Below are 17,918 nucleotides of genomic sequence, written 5' to 3' on the forward strand. Positions count from 1 at the left end.
CAGTACTTTGTTGACACACCTTTATCAGTGATGAGTCTTTGGTATGATGCTACAAGCTTGTTGTCTTGACTGTGTGCTTCCTGTTGGAAGGTGACCCTTTGTCCCAGTTGGAGGTTCTGAGTGCTCTGGAGCAGGCTTTCAAGGATCAAGGATCTCTCTGTATTTTACTCCGTTCATCTTTGTCTCTATCCTGACTAGACCCCAGTTCCTGCTGCTGAAAACCACCCCCACAGCATGATGCTGCCTCCACCATGCTTCACCGTAGGGATGGTGCCAGGTTTCCTCCAGACGTGATGCTTGGCATTCAGGCCAAAGAGTTGAATCTTGGTTTCATCAGACCAGAGAATCTTGTTTCTCGTAGTCTGAGAGTCCTTTAGGTGCCTTTTGGCAAACTCCAAGCGGGCTGTTATGTACCTTTTTACTGAGGAGTGTCTGCCGTCTGGCCACTCTACCATAAAGGCCTGATTTGGTGGAGTGCTGCAGAGATGGTTTTCCTTCTGGAAGGTTCTCCCATCTCCACAGAGGAACTCTAGAGCTCTGTCAGAGTGACCATCGAGTTCTTGGTCACCTCCCTGACAAAGGCCCTTCTCCCCCTGATTGCTCAGGAAGAGTCTTGGTGGTTCCAAACTTCTTCCATTTAAGAATGATGGAGGCCACTGGGGACTTTCAATGCTGCAGAAATGTTTTGGTACCCCAGATCTGTGCCTCGACACGGACAATTCCTTCGACCTCATGGCTTAGTTTTTGCTCTGACATGCACTGTCAACTGTGGGACCTTTTTATATAGACAGGTGTGCCTTTCCAAATCATGTCCAAACAATTGAATTTACCACAGGTGGAGTCCAGTCATGTTGTAGAAACATCTCAAAGATGACCAATGGAAACAGGATGCACCTGATCTCAATTTTGAGTCTCATAGTAAAGGCTCTGAATACTTGTGTATTTTTGTTTTTTTATAAATTAGTAAACTTTTCTCAAAACCTGTTTTCATTATGGGGTATTGTGTGTGTGTGTGTGTGTGTGTGTGGTAGATATCTCAGGATAAAAAAAATATGACTATAATGTGAAAAGGTCAAGGATTCTGAATACTTTCCGAAGGAACTGTAGGTACAGTGTTGTAACCATGTCCAAATAGTTGGAAGTACGAAAGGGAAAATAAATGAACACATCAAAATTTGATTTATTTTCAAATTCTCTCGCACACCTTTCTGTCTGGAGAATGATGCATGCTGTTATTTGTCCATGCATGGCCTGCTATTAACTTTCTTAGATTCATGTATGGGTGTGTAACAGCGCTCATTTGTGACCTTCACGGAACCACCTGTACCCGAATATTCGAGTCACAGGTCTGGGTCGGATCAGCCACTTGTCTCAGGTTTGTGTTATTTTAACTGACTTGTCAGCTCCCTTACAGATCCGAATGCGACTGCTTGCAGTAAAGAGAGTGGAGCGTGCCACGTCTAGCTTGTTGTTGGCCAATCATAGGTCATCAAAGCGGCAATCGACTGCAGTCATAGAGCCTCTGTGTGTGGCAGAAGTTATGAGATATCGAATCAATGGAAGATGGAATTAAAATGACAGATTTTACAGTTAAAGGAGATGGATAGGCTACAACGACCATGAGCCAACAGTTAGGCAGCTGCTTAATATTCTGAATTAAGTTGTTGTTATTTGTAATTGTAGGATGAGAAAGTGCATGCAGCCTCAATTAGCCTAGCTAGCTAACGATGATAGCCAAGTATCTTAACTAGCTTCTCCCGGTTGATGCAGTCAAGACAAGTACTACGTAATCATTGGATGATGAATAACCTAGTTTTGGCAGCTATTACTCTACTATAGTGCGAGTCGGCTTGGTTAGTTGCTGTCTCTCCCTCCCTGCTCCCTTTGTCTGTCACTCACTGTACTCCCCCATCTGCTAGAGTGGCACCTATCTTTGATTTATCTCTGACATTCAAAAGCTGAGCACCAGCCTTCTAAAGTCTAGGACTATTTGCTTGGGAAGTAATATTATACAATGTGTGTCTCTGTTGCTATCCCATTGATCTATTCGCTTTCTGTGAAAGAGAATATGTGTAATGAAATGTGGGTTCATATAAATTATAATACATTTGGTAGAGAAATAACATTTGGGGAAATAAGGTCTAGACTTTGTTTTTATTATTAAATAGGCTACCTAAAAGAGTACACGAGTTTTGTTAAACTTGCAGAAAATGAGCATCAAAACCAGCATTTTTCTAGGTCTCTCAAATTAAACAAAATCAAGATTTTGGTGCCTTATTATAATATAGGTTCATTCAAAAAATCATAAAAAGGGGGTGGGGGCATTTTTAAAATGTGAAAAAGGGGTCTCTGGGGTGGGGGGAAAGTTGGTGTAAGCCATCAAGGTAAATGGAATCTTGCACAAAACATTTTTATGGGCCTAATAATAAAGATGTGTCATGAACACAACCATTCAGGATACTTTCATCTGATTTGTCAAACAAATTACTTCAAAAAGTTCGTCCACGGCAAAATAATTCCAGCATCCAAAGCCCCTAATCCAGCTCCCCTAATCGCTGGGTCTCTTTCATCGCGTCATGGTGGCAGCATTCATCCGTTGACAATTGTATTAATTCAGGAACACAGTTCGCGCTGCATTACTAAGGCCTGGTGTGTATTTGCTGGGGCGTAATTTGTCTTTTTGGATAACTGCAGTGGAGATCGCTGGAAAATGTGTTTTTATTTTTTCAGCTATAGTGGTGTGCTTATTTAAGACTGTTTACATCGTTGCACATTGTCAGCCTCACACAATATCATCATACCCATACCAACCACTTCAATGTCGTTATTTACTGTAGGTCTTAGGACATACTGTGACATCAATGGGATGAAGCCTAAAGATCATGAGACTTTTACACAGTTACCATTGACATCAGTGTAATATTTACATGAAGAGTTAGGCCTACTGTACTTTACATGCACACATAGAGGTTAGGATTTAGCCCTTTGTCTTTACTCCCACAAACCAGGTCTTCTTTGCTATCTTCTGTACGGCACACACACATCTAAAAACCTCCTGGTGGCTCTTTCACTGTCAAATGAAACCATTCGATCAATGGAGCCCAGTGAGGGAGGGGAGGGTTAGGACACACAGCTCCACCCCTTGCCCAGTAGGGATGCGCTGCGATTATTAGAATATCCAAACGGATGTTTAATATTCAATTACTTGGAATACTTAAGCCTATCCCAAACCTTAACCATTCAGAGTGAATTCGTAATAAATGCCTAAACTTAACCTTGGAAAGATACAGAGAAGTAACCAAACAGTTTGGAACAACACACACACACACACAGACTCGCACACACCGGCTCCTGCTCATCTCTCGCCCCTCCCCCACCCCTTTTGCTGAAACAATCATATACACTACCATTCAAAAGTTTGTGGTCATTTAGAAATGTCCTTGTTTTTGAAAGAAAAGCACATTTTTTGGGGGTCCCTTTTCAAATAAAATATCAAATTGATCAGAAATACAGTGTAGACATTGTTAATGTTGTAAATGACTATTGTAGCTGGAAACAGCAGCTTTAAAAAAAAAAATATTATAAAAAATGGAATATCTACATAGGTGTACAGAGGCCCATTATCAGCAATCATCACTCCCGTGTTTCAATGGCACATTGTGTCAGCTAATCCAAGTTTATCATTTTAAAAGGCTAATTGATCATTAAAAAACAATTTTGTAGTTATGTTAGCACAACTGAAAACTTCTGATTTAAAGAAGCAACAAAACTGGCCTTTTGACTAGTTTAGCATCTGGAGCATCAGCATTTGTGGTTTTGACTACAGGCTCAAAATGTCTAGAAACAAAGACCATTCTTCTGAACTCGTCAGTCTATTTTTGTTCTGAGAAATGAAGGCTATTCCATGTGAGAAATTACCAAAAAACCGAAGATCTCGCAAATTTTTCAGTTGTGCTAACATGGCTAGGCCACTCCAGGACCTTAATGTGCTTCTTCTTGAGCCACTCCTTTGTTGCCTTGGCTGTGTGTTTTGGGTCATTGTCATGCTGGAATACCCATCCACGACCCATTTTCAATGCCCTGACTGAGGGAAGGAGGTTCTCAACCAAGATTTGACGGTACATGGCCCCGTCCATCATCCCTTTGATGCGGTGAAGTTGTCCTGTCCCCTTAGCAGAAAAACACCCCCAGAGCATAATGTTTCCACCTCCATGTTTGATGGTGGGGATGGTGTTCTTGGGGTCATAGGCAGCATTCCTCCTCCTCCAAACACAGCAAGTTGAGTTGATGCCAAAGAGCTCCATTTTGGTCTCATCTGACCACAACACTTTCACCCAGTTGTCCTCTGAATCATTCAGATGTTCATTGGCAAACTTCAGACGGGCATGTATATGTGCTTTCTTGAGCAGGGGGACCTTGCGGGCGCTGCAGGATTTCAGTCCTTCACGGCGTAGTGCATTACCAATTGTTTTCTTGGTGACTATGGTCCCAGCTGCCTTGAGATCATTGACAAGATCCTCCCGTGTAGTTCTGGGCTGATTCCTCATCGTTCTCATGATCATTGCAACTCCACGAGGTGAGATCTTGTATGGAGCCCCAGGCCGAGGGAGATTACATTTCTTCTGTGTTTCTTCCATTTGAGAATAATCGCACCAACTGTTGTCAACTTCTCAACAAGCTGCTTGGCGATGGTCTTTTAACCCATTCCAGCCTTGTGTAGGTCTACAATCTTGTCCCTGACAAGAACCCTTGGAGAGCTCTTTGGTCTTGGCCATGGTGAAGAGTTTGGAATCTGATGGATTGATTGCTTCTGTGGACAGGTGTCTTTTATACAGGTAACAAGCTGAGATTAGGATCACTCCCTTTAAGTGTGCTCCTAATCTCAGTTTGTTACCTGTATAAAAGACACATGGGGAGCCAGAAACCTTTCTGATTGAGAGGGGTTCAAATACTTATTTCCCTCATTAAAATGCAAATCAATTTATAAAATTTTTGACATGTGTTTTTCTGGATATTGTTGTTGTTATTCTGTCTCTCACTGTTCAAATAAACCTTCCATTCAAATTATAGACTGACCATTTCTTTGTCAGTGGGCAAACATACAAAATCAGCAGGGGATCAAATACTTTTTTCCCTCACTGTATGAGGACACCCCTTCAAATTAGTGGATTTGGCTATTTAAGCCACACCCATTGCTGACAGGTGTATACAATCTAGCACACAGCCATGCAAGCTCCATAGACAAACATTGGCAACTGTGGAAATGTCTAGGAGCAACAACAGCTCAGCCGTCAAATGGTAGGCCACACAAGCTCACAGAACGGGACCGCCGAGTGCTGAAGCATGTAAAAATCATCTGTCCCCGGTTGCAACACTCACTACTGAGTTCCAAACTGCTTCTGGAAGCAACACCAGCACTTTAACTGTTTGTTGGGAGCTTCATGAAATGGGTTTCCATGGCTGAGCAGCTGCACACAAACCTAAGATCACCATGCGCAATTCCTAAGCGTTGGCTGGAGGGGTGTAAAGCTTTCCGCCATTGGACTCTGGAGCAGAGGAAACGTGTTCTATGGAGGGATGAATCATGCGTCGCCATCAGGCAGTTTTGGTGGCTACCAGGAGAACGCTACATGCCTCAATGCATAGTGCCAACTGTAAAGTTTTAATGGGGGAGGAATAATGGTTCGGACTAGGCCCCTTAGATCAGGTGAAGGGAAACGCTACAGCATACAACATTCTAGACGATTCTGTGCTTCCAACTTTATGGCAACATTATGGGGAAGGCCCTTACCTGTTTTCAGCATGACAATGCCCCTGTGCAAGGTCCATACAGAAATGGCTAGTTGAGATCGGTGTGGAAGAACTTGACTGGCCTGCACAGAGAGGTTGAGTTCAGGGCTCTATCAAAACATCTTATGCATGAATTGGAGCGCCGACTGCGAGCCAGGCCTAATCGCCCAACATTAGTGCTCGACCTCACTAATGCTCTTGTCCCCGCAGCAATGTTCCAACATCTAGTGGAAAGCCTTCCCAGAAGAGTGGAGGCCGTTACATTAACTCCATATTAATGCCTCTGATTTTGGAATGTGATGTTCGATGAGTGATGTCCACATCATTTTGGTCATCTAGTGTATTTTTAAAACACATATTTTGACTATCCAGATATCTGATATTTTTATAATACTGAAATAATTTCAAATGTCTATCCCTAATGCCCAGAGGCTTTGCAGCCACCCCTCCCAGTTAATCAGAGGGCCTGCAGACTGCAGTCAGACCAGCCCCACCTCCACTCCCCCTCAGGGACCTCGAGCACTGGCTCCCCTCCCCCTCTCTGTCACACCTCTTGGAAACCTTCTACCAATTAATAGGCCCCCCTAATATAATATGGAAGGTGATATTGACTGCCTGAGCAGTAGCTTTTAGATGGAGAATATGAGAGCCATCCACTCAATTCCTCATTGCAGTACTTAAGCTGTAATTTATAAACAAACTGTTTTGTAAAACTAAATATCTGGGTGGTTTTGGGGATGCTTTTTACACAGAGAAATCTCATTTAAACTTTTCAGAGTATGGCACATGCATACATTAATTGTTGTGTAAACAAAGTTAAATAATTTGCATTCATTGACTGGCAAGTTTGGCTGTCATTTTGAACCATTGTTTATTTTATTTTTGTTTTGTCTATAGCTAGGCCTCATATAGATCTGCTGAAGACATAGAATGTGATTGGAATGGAAACTGGGAGACCCTGATTGGCCGAAGGACTGGGCAGAAGGAAATACCAAACGGTGAGTCACTATGGAGGTTCACTGAAAAACTAAAGAGTTCACTTAACCGTAGGGTAGCAGTGGTCAATGGTCAAAATGATGATTTCAGTCTGTTTTGTGGTGTGTTAAGGTTACACTGTGATTATTTTGCTCTGTAGCCCTGAGATTTCCTTTATGATATTTCAACACAGATAATCTTTAGTCAGAGTGCGACAAGGCCCGAGGGCGACCATTTTGAGTTAGAGCAGTAAGTATTACAGTTATATAGTGAATCCATTTTGTTTCCGGGTAACTAAAGTACAATCCATTAATCTGCTTCGGAAGGCTCACAGTCGCTGCATCTCACTGCCTTTCTGTGAAAATCCGGGCCCCTCCAGTGGCGGCCACCCCCTCTACCACAGACCCCATTTCACTTCATTTGACTTTCATGCGAAGCTGTCTTTATCTCTTACCAGGAACTCAATCCAAATTCCATCAGACATCAATTTGCATAATGTACCAGGGAAAGAGATGCATTCATGTCCTCTATACACAATACACATGGGTTACTGTACTTGGGGGGGCATTCCGCCTTTGTCTCCTACCACAGGCAATGAGGCGGTCCAGCTGCTTATGTCTCAAGCGAACAATTGAAGTGCACATAAGACTAGAAATGTAATCTGCTTTGTTTGAAAGGGGGATACTTCAGAGAGCTTTCATGTTTTTATAGAAGGAATGTGGGGGCCTTTTCATTCACTCTGTTCAGAAGGAAAATTACATGTAGGAATAAATTGATGTCTCAACTTAACGCAATGCACAATTTTAAATGGCAATTGATTTGATTTTTTTGCATTCTGTTGGCCTATGTGTGTGTGTTTCATGTTGCTTTTTTCCCCTACGTGGTTGTAGAGTCGATCGTGTCTCGAATGATGCAGGCAGAGGACAGGAAGAAAATCAAACTGAGTGTGAGTTCCAGCAAAGGCGTGGTGGAGGAATATTGTCTAAGAGTGAGTAGGCCTGGACCCAACCGAACCTGAGCTCTTGATCATATCCTAACCCCATACAGAAGCCTGATATATTGACATATATTTTAAATACAATATACAGTTGAAGTCGGAAGTTTACATACACTTAGGTTGGCATCATTAAAACTAGTTTTTCAACCACTCCACAAATTTCTTGTTAACAAACTATAGTTTTGGCAAGTCTGTTAGGACATCTACTTTGTGCATGACACAAGTCATTTTTCGAAACAATTGTTTACAGACAGATTACTTAAGTTATAATTGACTATCACAATTCCAGTGGGTCAGAAGTTTCCACACACTAAGTTGACTGTGCCTTTACAAAAAATAGAAGGAATGGCCATCGTTATGTTTGAAGGAAAAAAGGGGATGCTTGCAAGCCGAAGAACACCCTCCCAACCATGAGGCACGGGGGTGGCAGCATCATGTTGTGGGGGTGCTTTGCTGCAGGAGGCACTGGTGAACTTCACAAAATAGATGGCATCATGAAGAAGGGAAAATGATGTGGATATATTGAAGCAACATCTCAAGACATCAGTCAGGAAGTTAAAGCTTGGTCATAAATGGGTCTTCCAAATGGACAATGACCCCAAGCATACTTCTAAAGTTGTTGCAAAATGGCTTAAGGACAACAAAGTCAAGGTATTGAAGTGGCCATCACAAAGCCCTGACCTCAATCCTATTGAACATTTGTGGGCAGAACTGAAAAAGCATGTGCGAGCAAGGAGGCCTACAAACCTGACTCAGTTACACCATCTCTGTCAGGAGGAATGGGCTAAAATTCACCCAACCTATTGTGGGAAAGATGTGGAAGGCTACCCAAAATGTTTGACCCAAGTTAAACAATTTAAGCATGTTGCTACCAAATACTAATTGAGTGTATGTATACTTCTGACTCACTGGGAATGTGATGAAATAAATTAAAGCTGAAATAAATCATTCTCTCTACTATTATTCTGACATTTCACATTCTTAAAATAAATTGGTGATCCTAACTGACCTAAGACAGGGAGTTCTAGTTATATTGCCAGAGGAACCCAGCCCAACTACAAAGCTGTGTTTGCTATCTCTGTGAGAACTCTTGCTTTGTAAGCAGTTGAAGAAAATGATCTTCTTCCTTTTCTGTCACCTGGCATGAGGAAGCTTTTTGGCAGCTGCTCTTCTCCTCATCCTCAGCTACTCTTCTCCCCCTCTGAAGAAAATTCTAAATTGCAACAGCTTTTCTGTAATTTGGAGGCAGGGATGGGGGTGACCCTGCAACATTTCAACTTGTGATTGACATCTCGGGAGAATTATGTTCTAAATTCATGTCTCTTTTTGAAATGAACAGAAATTAATCTCATATAAAGTGACAGGTAGCCTTAATAGCTGCATCATTTATTTTCACCTTGTTAGATGCAAACCCAACTTTGGGAACCTAATGCCAAGGTACCAGAGGTCAATGTACTCAACATTACAATTCAGCATAATAGAGTGCCTTCAGAAAGTATTCAGACCCCTTGACTTTTTCCACATTTTGTTACATTACAGCCTATTTCTAAAATTGATTAAATTGTTTTTTTAAATGATCTACACACAACACCCCATAATGACATTTTTGCAAATGTATTAAAAAATGCCAAGAGTGTGCAAAGCTGTCAAGGCAAAGGGTGGCTATTTGAAGAATCTCAAATATAAAATATATTTGGTTTTGTTTAACACTTTGTTTCGGTTACTACATGATTCCATAGGTGTTATTTCATAGTTTTGATGTCTTCACTATCATTCTACAATGTAGAAAATATTTAAAATAAAATAAAAAAAACTGAAGAAACTCCGCTAATACAGGTGTGCCAAGCTTGTAACATCATACCCGGGAAGACTTGATGCTGTAATCACTGCCAAAGGTGCTTCAACAAAGTACTGAGTAAAGGGTCTGAATACTTAAGTTAATGTGTATTTTAGTTTATTTTTTTATGATTTAGCAAAAATGAATGAATCAATAAGAATAAGGCTGTAACGTAACAAAATGTGGAAAAAGTCAAGGGGTCTGAATACTATTTTAATCACAGGACAATCACGTTTTTGACTGCACTGGGCCTTTTGTAGTGTTACTCAAGTCTCTTTCATCAACTATAGATGTCCTATCTTCATTTTCCCAGTTTCTCACAGCATAAATAATGATCCTGCAGAAACAGGAAATGTGAATTATTATGTAGATTATAATTAATGGACATTTTTGTATGGATTGATGCATTTTTATTTTGGATTCATTTCTCACTTTTTTAAAGTGGAAATTACAAAGTTTAGAATATTTTTTTGTTGTTGTTGCATTTCCTGCTCTGTAGGAAAATTCTCTGTGACAACCGAGTGATCAAATTAAGACGACAGTGATCGAATTAAGATTCTATACCTGTAACAACTGTGTTATTTCAGGAGCGACCAAAAGAGGACGCAGCAAAAATGAAGAACAAAGTGACCAGCACACAAGGTAAACTCTGGAAATGGAAATGCTGCTAATAACAACAATCAGATCATAACTGAATACTAAAATACTACTGGTTATTGATATGAATGCACCGAGTATGTTTTAAAGTGATATCAAATGATAATGGCTGGCATATGCTATGTACTGTAGAGTATGGATGTATATTTACACACAGGGATTCTCTATTGAGTGAAGTTTTTAGACTAGGATGTGTGTCCTGGAATCTGGCTTGTGCTATCATAAGTAGAGATGTAACTCAGAGTGTGGTGTGGTAGCAGTGATTGGTAGGAAGAAGGCCTGGTCATGGGATCAGTACCTGGGAGAGGAGAAGGCCATAGCAGTTCCCCTCAGACTGTTCACTGAGGTAAGCGTCACCTTCATCAACCAGTAGGTATATCTACTACTAAAGCTTGACACGAGAGCCCTATATATTAGGGCACACCGTAACAACGGAACATGTTGTAGCAGACAATGAAAATGTCCAGGTAGTTCCCCATGTTTGTCTGTTTTCAGTCCGAGATGTAATTTCCTAAACTAGAATACAGGCCACCAAAGCTATGATTTGCATTTAAAGGCCATAAGCCAGCTGCTTGATGTTAAACATGGTCTGTTGATTTAAAAGGAAGGATGTTAAGGACCTACTGTACAGTATATAGTTTACTGGACTATGCAAAGGTACACTATATACAAAAGTATGTGGACGTCCCTTCAAAAGATGCAGAGCAGCCGCACATAAGCCCAAGTTCAGCCAAGCATCGGCTGGAGTGTTGTAAAGCTTGCCTCCATTAGACTCCGAAGCAGAAGGAAACGCTTCACCATCTGGCAGTTTGACAGAAAAATCTGAGTTTGGTGGATGCCAGGAGAACGCTACCTGCACCAATGCATAGTGCCAACTGTAAAGTTTGGTGGAGGACAAACGATAGTCTGGGTCTGTTTTTCATGGTTTTGGGCTAGGGAAATCTAAACGCTATACCATTCGATGACACTCTAGACGATTCTGTGCTTGCAACATTGCGGCAACATATTTGTTTTAATGTGTGTCCACATACTTTGGGGAAGGACCGTTGCTGTTTCAGAATGACAATGCTCCCGTTCCCATAAAGAAATGGTTTATTGAGATCAGTGTGGAAGAACTTGACTGGCCTGCGCAGAGCCCTGACCTCAAAACCCATTGAACACCTTAGGGATGAATTGGAACGCCGACTGCAAGCCAGGCCTAATCGCCCAACATCAGTGCCCGACCTCATTAATGCTCTTGTGACTGAATGGAAGCAAGTCCCTGCAGCAATGTTCCAACATCTAGTGGAAAGCCTTCCCAGAAGAGTGGAGGCTATTATAGCAGCAAAGGGGGGACCAACTCCATATTAATGCCTATGATTTTGAATTGAGGTTTTGGCTGAGCAGGTGTCCACATACTTTTGTTCATGTTGTGTATTTTCTCCAAGTGATTTAATGTTTTATTTAATTTATTTTAGAACAAAGCAAATTGCAACCAGTTGTCCTTGATGAAATAGTTTCCCTATCGCAGTAGCTGGAGTTGTAGATCACACAGCCAGATTTCAGATGAGAGGGGGAGGACCATGTGCTAAAACTGCGGAGAAATCACAGATCCTCCCCTTTCCTACTGCTTTTCTGCAGGACTTATTTCTAATGGGTCGACAAGGGCCTGCGAAATAGATGAAAATCACACTATGTGTGTGTGCTCATGCCTGTGGGTGGGTGGGTGTGTGTGGTGGTGGACACAAGGATGTCCCCATTGTTTCTAATGACTGTGAATTTGAGAATGGACACAGCACAACTATTTGACCGCAGTGTAGATTAAGCAAGGATTTGAGACTTGACCCTTAAATGTTTAAATTATCAAGACACCCCCCCCCTCCCCCATATCTCTCTCCTTAAGACCCTTAAATGTTTACAGTATAAAGACCCCCTCCCCAGTGTTGCCTATGCCCCCCCCCCTCCAAATCAAATCTTTTTCAAATCAAATCAAATTTTATTTGTCACATACACATGGTTAGCAGATGTTAATGCGAGTGTAGCGAAATGCTTGTGCTTCTAGTTCCGACAATGCAGTGATAACCAACAAGTAATCTAACTAACAATTCCAAAACTACTGTCTTATACACAGTGTAAGGGGATAAAGAATATGTACATAAGGATATATGAATGAGTGATGGTACAGAGCAGCATACAGTAGATGGTATCGAGTACAGTATATACATATGAGATGAGTATGTAGACAAAGTAAACAAAGTGGCATAGTTAAAGTGGCTAGTGATACATGTATTACATAAGGATGCAGTCGATGATATAGAGTACAGTATATACGTATGCATGTGAGATGAATAATGTAGGGTAAGTAACATTATATAAGGTAGCATTGTTTGAAGTGGCTAGTGATATATTTACATCATTTCCCATATCTCTCTCCTTAAGACCCTTAAATGTTTACAGTATCAAGACCCCCCCCCCCCATCAGTGTTGCCTATGCCACCCATCCCCATAAGACCCTTAAATGTTTACAGTATCAAGACCCCCCCCCCCACAGTGTTGCCTATGCCCCTCCCCCATATCTATCTCCATAACAATGATTTACACTGGACTAAGTCCTTTGCTACAAACACTCGGTGCAGCGTACTGTATTAATTTTTCTGTGGAGGGATTTGACAGGACATCTGTTCCATCGGAGGCACAAACACATTTCCACGGCAACTGCGCTGCCGGGACACACTTGAGCGTGGGGGTTCAGCCTCCATGAAAATGGAAGCACAATAATGTTATGTTTCATAGTAAATGTATAGGTTTGGATTTCTAGAGTTAAATTTCCTAGGATGGGTTTTGGTTTTCGAGAGAGGATATTTTATTCATCAACATTTGGGTTTGTTCTCCTGGTCTCCTGTTGGTCGTTTCGTTATCTCCTTTTTTGATAGCTCTGCTCTGTCCTATACTCTCTATCCTTATTGTCTCTCACTTTCTCTCTCTCCCTTCCTCCTCTCATTTACTTTTCTCTCTGTATGTCCATTGTTGTCTCATCACACTTTCTCATTCTTATGTTCTCCCACTCTCTCTCCCTTTATCTTCCTCTCTCTCCCTCCATCCCAGGCCCAGTCGTTCCCCTCGAGCAGAAGTGGCTTCAAGGCTGGGATGAGGCTGGAGGGGATCGACCCTCTCCACCCCTCCATGTTCTGTGTCCTGTCTGTGGCAGAGGTGAGCTGCAGGATAGAGGGAGGGCTCTCCCAGCACACTGGGCGTGTCACACCAAGGGCTCTCCCAGCACACTGGGCGTGTCACACCAAGGGCTCTCCCAGCACACTGGGCGTGTCACACCAAGGGCTCTCCCAGCACACTGGGCGTGTCACACCAAGGGCTCTCCCAGCACACTGGGCGTGTCACACCAAGGGCTCTCCCAGCACACTGGGCGTGTCACACCAAGGGCTCTCCCAGCACACTGGGCGTGTCACACCAAGGGCTCTCCCAGCACACTGGGCGTGTCACACCAAGGGCTCTCCCAGCACACTGGGCATGTCACACCAAGGGCTCTCCCAGCACACTGGGCGTGTCACACACTTTAACTGGGTGTGTGATTTGAAGTCCAGACAGCACTGTTGTGGATGGGGGAAATTCTTGTCTATAACTGTTACTGACGAGGACCTTGGTAGTTTTGTGTTTTCAATGATCTTTTTATGCCATCCCTTTTGTGTTAAAATTGTCACGAGTCATTACCTAAGCACTTGGAATCTGCGTATCACATCGACCACTTTCCAAATATACAAGATTTACGTTAGCTGTCGCTGTTGTATTTCCATTAGCAAAAATGGAATTATATGTAAAGTCTCCTCTTATATATAATTCACAGTGGAACAGAAACCAACTGTTAAGTGCAAGGCCATGCAAGTAGCTTACTGCAATAGTCATGGGAAGACGGAGCGGGATGACATTGTGCTGTGGATTGTCGTTTTGGGATAGGGACTGCATGTACATCCATACATATATTTACTGCATTTTGTTTTTCAAAGGTGATTGGCTACCGATTGCGGCTCCACATCGACGGCTACTCTGAATGCTATGACTTCTGGTTAAACGCCGACTCTGCCGACATCAGGCCAGCCGGATGGTGCGAGTCGACAGGACACAAGCTCCACCCACCAAAAGGTGATCTACAGAAGATTGGCACAGTGTTACCCCTTTTCTCTTTCCCCGTTTCACTGTAACTAATCATGCTGACCCAAACCAATATATTATTTTCACATGGTCCTTGTCAACATGGTTCAAGGCAAGCAACTATGGTGGATGCATAGCCAGGGCAGCTCAGTACAGCTCGGTTTGGCTCAGTAGTGTGAAAGGTCCCTTCAGCTGTTCACTTTTGTCTGTTTTGATATAATTGTATTGCTTCTGTGTAAGAGCTTGTGCTTGTTTGATTCTAATGCGATAGACTTCAACACATAACAGGAGAATGATCTTTAAACTATGCATGGTTAATTTTCTTACAAGGGCCTCGTCTTATTTCCACACCATCAGCATTTAGTGCTAATACACGGCAGTCTGTTGGGAATCATGTAATGTGCCTGGCACAGCAATATTTTTCACAACCCTAATCGCATTTTATTTTCTCTCTCCTTTCTCCACCCTCTTCCTATTTTCCTGCACAATTTTTTTTTTTCAGGCTACAACGAAGTCGAGTTTAACTGGGATAAATACCAAGAGTCTTGTAACGCTCCAGCTGCACCACAGAATCTGTTTGAATCTCATAACAGTGTAAGTGCTTGGTCGGGTTGTGGGAGTCAACATCAGCTTAGTGCTTCTTTCTTCTGAAAGGACGCCTGGGGCCAAAAGCTGACCTTCATTCACACAGCAGAACAGAACAATGTGTCCCAGTGGCTGTTGTAAAGCTCCTCCCACAATGCTTCAAAGAAACACCGCTTTACTTTCTGTAGGGTTTTTTTTTTTAGTGGCAAAAGCTCAAATAAAGATTGACTGAGAGGTACTGTATGACTTTAATGAAGGGAATTGATTGGCGTATAAGACAATATACACTGAGTGTTCAAACCATTAAGAACACCTTCCTAATATTGAGTTGTACTCCACTTTTTGCCTTCAGACCAGTCTCAATTAATGAGGGCATGAGCTCTACAAGGGGTCGAAAGCGTTCTACAGAGATGTTGGCCCATGTTGACTCCAATGCTTCCCACAGTTGTGTCAAGTTGGCTGGATGTCCTTTGGGTCGTGGACCATTCTTGATACACACAGGACACTGTTGAGCGTGAAAAACCCAGCAGCGTTGCAGTTCTTGACACAAACTGGTGCGCCTGGCACCTACTACCATACTCTGTTCAAAGGCACTTAAATCTTTTGTCTTTCCCATTCACCCTCTGAATGGCACACATTCAAATCAAATCAAATTTATTTATATAGCCCTTCGTACATCAGCTGATATCTCAAAGTGCTGTACACAATCCATGTCTCAATTGATTTGAAGTAGATTTAACAAGTGACATCATTAAGGGATCGGAGCTTTCACCTGGATTCACCTGATCAGTCAGTGTCATAGAAATAATATTTGAGCCCTTACTGATGTGTCTCTGTGTGTGTCCACAGACCACGAGCACCTCTAAGTTTCAGGTGGGCATGAAACTGGAGGCAGTGGACAGGAAGAACCCGTGCCTGGTGTGTGTGGCCTCGGTGGCCGACATCATGGACAATCGCTTCCTGGTTCACTTTGACAACTGGGACGACACCTACGACTACTGGTGAGACACCAGTCATTCAATTCAAACTGTTTTCCATTCTTTTGATATTAGATTTTTGTGAGTTGATGAGAAATTGGAAAATTAAATGTCCACACTGTGAGCATGTGTGTGTGGGGGGAAATTACAGAATTATACATTTTGTCTCCTCGGTTTGAAACGTGTCTAGCTTTTGTATGTTGGCTTCCTCGTTTCTACCTTGACTGTTAAACTAAGTCCGTTGTGGAAATCAAACCTGAGGTTGAGAAGGTGTTTTCATCAAGTTCTAGCCAGATGAGACATGCAATCAACTCAAATCAAATCTATTTATATAGCCCTTCATACATCAGCTGATATCTCAAAGTGCTGTACAGAAACCCAGCCTAAAGAAGCAAGCAATGCAGGTGTAGAAGCACGGTGGCTAGGAAAAACTCCCTAGAAAGGCCAAAACCTAGGAATAAACCTAGAGGGGAACCAGGCTATGTGGGGTGGCCAGTCCTCTTCTGGCTGTGCCGGGTGGAGATTATAACAGAACATGGCCAAGATGTTCAAATGTTCATAAATGTCCAGCATGGTCAAATAATAATAATCACATGCAGATCAGTTGAAACTGGAGCAGCAGCACGGCCAGGTGGACTGGGGACAGCAAGGAGTCATCATGCCAGGTAGTCCTGGGGCATGGTCCTAGGGCTCAGGTCCTCAGAGAGAGAGAAAGAGAGAATTAGAGAGAGCATACTTAAATTCACACAGGATACCAGATAGGACAGAAGAAGTACTCCAGATATAACAAACTGACCCTTGCCCCCCGACACATAAACTACTGCAGCACAAATACTGGAGGCTGAGACAGGAGGGGTCAGGAGACACTGTGACCCCATCTGATGACACTCCCGGACAGGGCCATATGCTTACTGATGTTTAGTGTCAGTAATTGATAGATTACACCTTAATGTTGTTTTGTAATTGATGTACTATTTTGTGTGTGTGTGTGTGTGTGCGTGCGTGCGTGCTTACGTACGCACAATGTGTGTGCGTGCGTGCGTGCGTGCGTATATACACACACACACACACACACACACACACACACACACACACACACACACACACACACACACACACACACACACACACACACACACACACACACACACACACACACACACACACACACACACACACACACACACACACACACACACACACAATATTTTGCAGTGGTTATTGTATTTGTCCTTTTTCCCCTCCTTTTTTCATGTCTTACGGAGACTTTCCAAGAGGAGAATCTGCTAGCTTCCTAGCCTCCTTGCCTCACAGAAAGCATGGGTTCGCCACAGCTCATTGCATTCACACGCACCCAGATGTACACCTACACTCACAGTTTAACTTGCACACAAGCACAACACACTTGCATGTACACACACACGCACACAGATTCACTCTCAGCCAGTCCGTTACACTCACCAGAGAGCATGTATTGGATTCTTGGTCAAATTATAGTGCCCAAGGGACAGCAATCTGGAAATCGTTCACTCGGTGCACCCCATGATTGGTTATTCTCACACATACACACACATACGCACACACATTCCCCGCACACAGATTCACTCTCTCAGCCACTCCGCTACGCTCACCAAAGGGGATTTGTGGGATTCTTGGTCAAATTATAGTGCCCAAGGGACAGCAGTCAGGCAAGCCTTCACTCTGTGCAACTGGGCTATTCAGCAGAATAGCACCGCTGATGTATCATTTCAAAGCACACAGAAATCTAATGGAATTGCACTTGTTGTGTGATTGCATGTGTATGTAGGTAGATGTTAATCTAGCCGGCCCGCCCCCCTCTCCTAGATGGGCCCACCCCCCTCTCTCAGATGGGCCCGCCCCCCTCTCTCAGATGGGCCCACCCCTCTTTTCGCAGTTATGGTTCCGGAACTGACACACCCACTCATTTTTAGCATAC

General features: G+C 42.9%; 1 protein-coding gene across 5 annotated transcripts in view; it reads left to right on the forward strand.

Moving 5' to 3' along the window:
- The window catches only part of LOC123991379 (lethal(3)malignant brain tumor-like protein 4), a 123,975-nt gene that overhangs the window by 10,101 nt on the left and 95,956 nt on the right, over window positions 1–17,918 (forward strand). For 2 of the 5 annotated variants that reach the window (XM_046292915.1, XM_046292916.1), the window contains exons 2-9: window positions 6,688–6,788; window positions 7,656–7,753; window positions 10,187–10,241; window positions 10,514–10,602; window positions 13,341–13,445; window positions 14,255–14,390; window positions 14,902–14,993; window positions 15,834–15,985. In XM_046292915.1, the coding sequence (XP_046148871.1) occupies window positions 7,673–7,753; window positions 10,187–10,241; window positions 10,514–10,602; window positions 13,341–13,445; window positions 14,255–14,390; window positions 14,902–14,993; window positions 15,834–15,985 (710 nt within the window). In that variant the 5' untranslated portion in view covers window positions 6,688–6,788; window positions 7,656–7,672. The remainder of the gene's footprint in view (window positions 1–6,687; window positions 6,789–7,655; window positions 7,754–10,186; window positions 10,242–10,513; window positions 10,603–13,340; window positions 13,446–14,254; window positions 14,391–14,901; window positions 14,994–15,833; window positions 15,986–17,918) is intronic. The other 3 variants (XM_046292918.1, XM_046292919.1, XM_046292917.1) reach the window with 3 other exon arrangements.

Source organism: Oncorhynchus gorbuscha, linkage group LG12 (genome assembly GCF_021184085.1).
Source record: "Oncorhynchus gorbuscha isolate QuinsamMale2020 ecotype Even-year linkage group LG12, OgorEven_v1.0, whole genome shotgun sequence".
Classification (NCBI taxonomy): domain Eukaryota; kingdom Metazoa; phylum Chordata; class Actinopteri; order Salmoniformes; family Salmonidae; genus Oncorhynchus; species Oncorhynchus gorbuscha.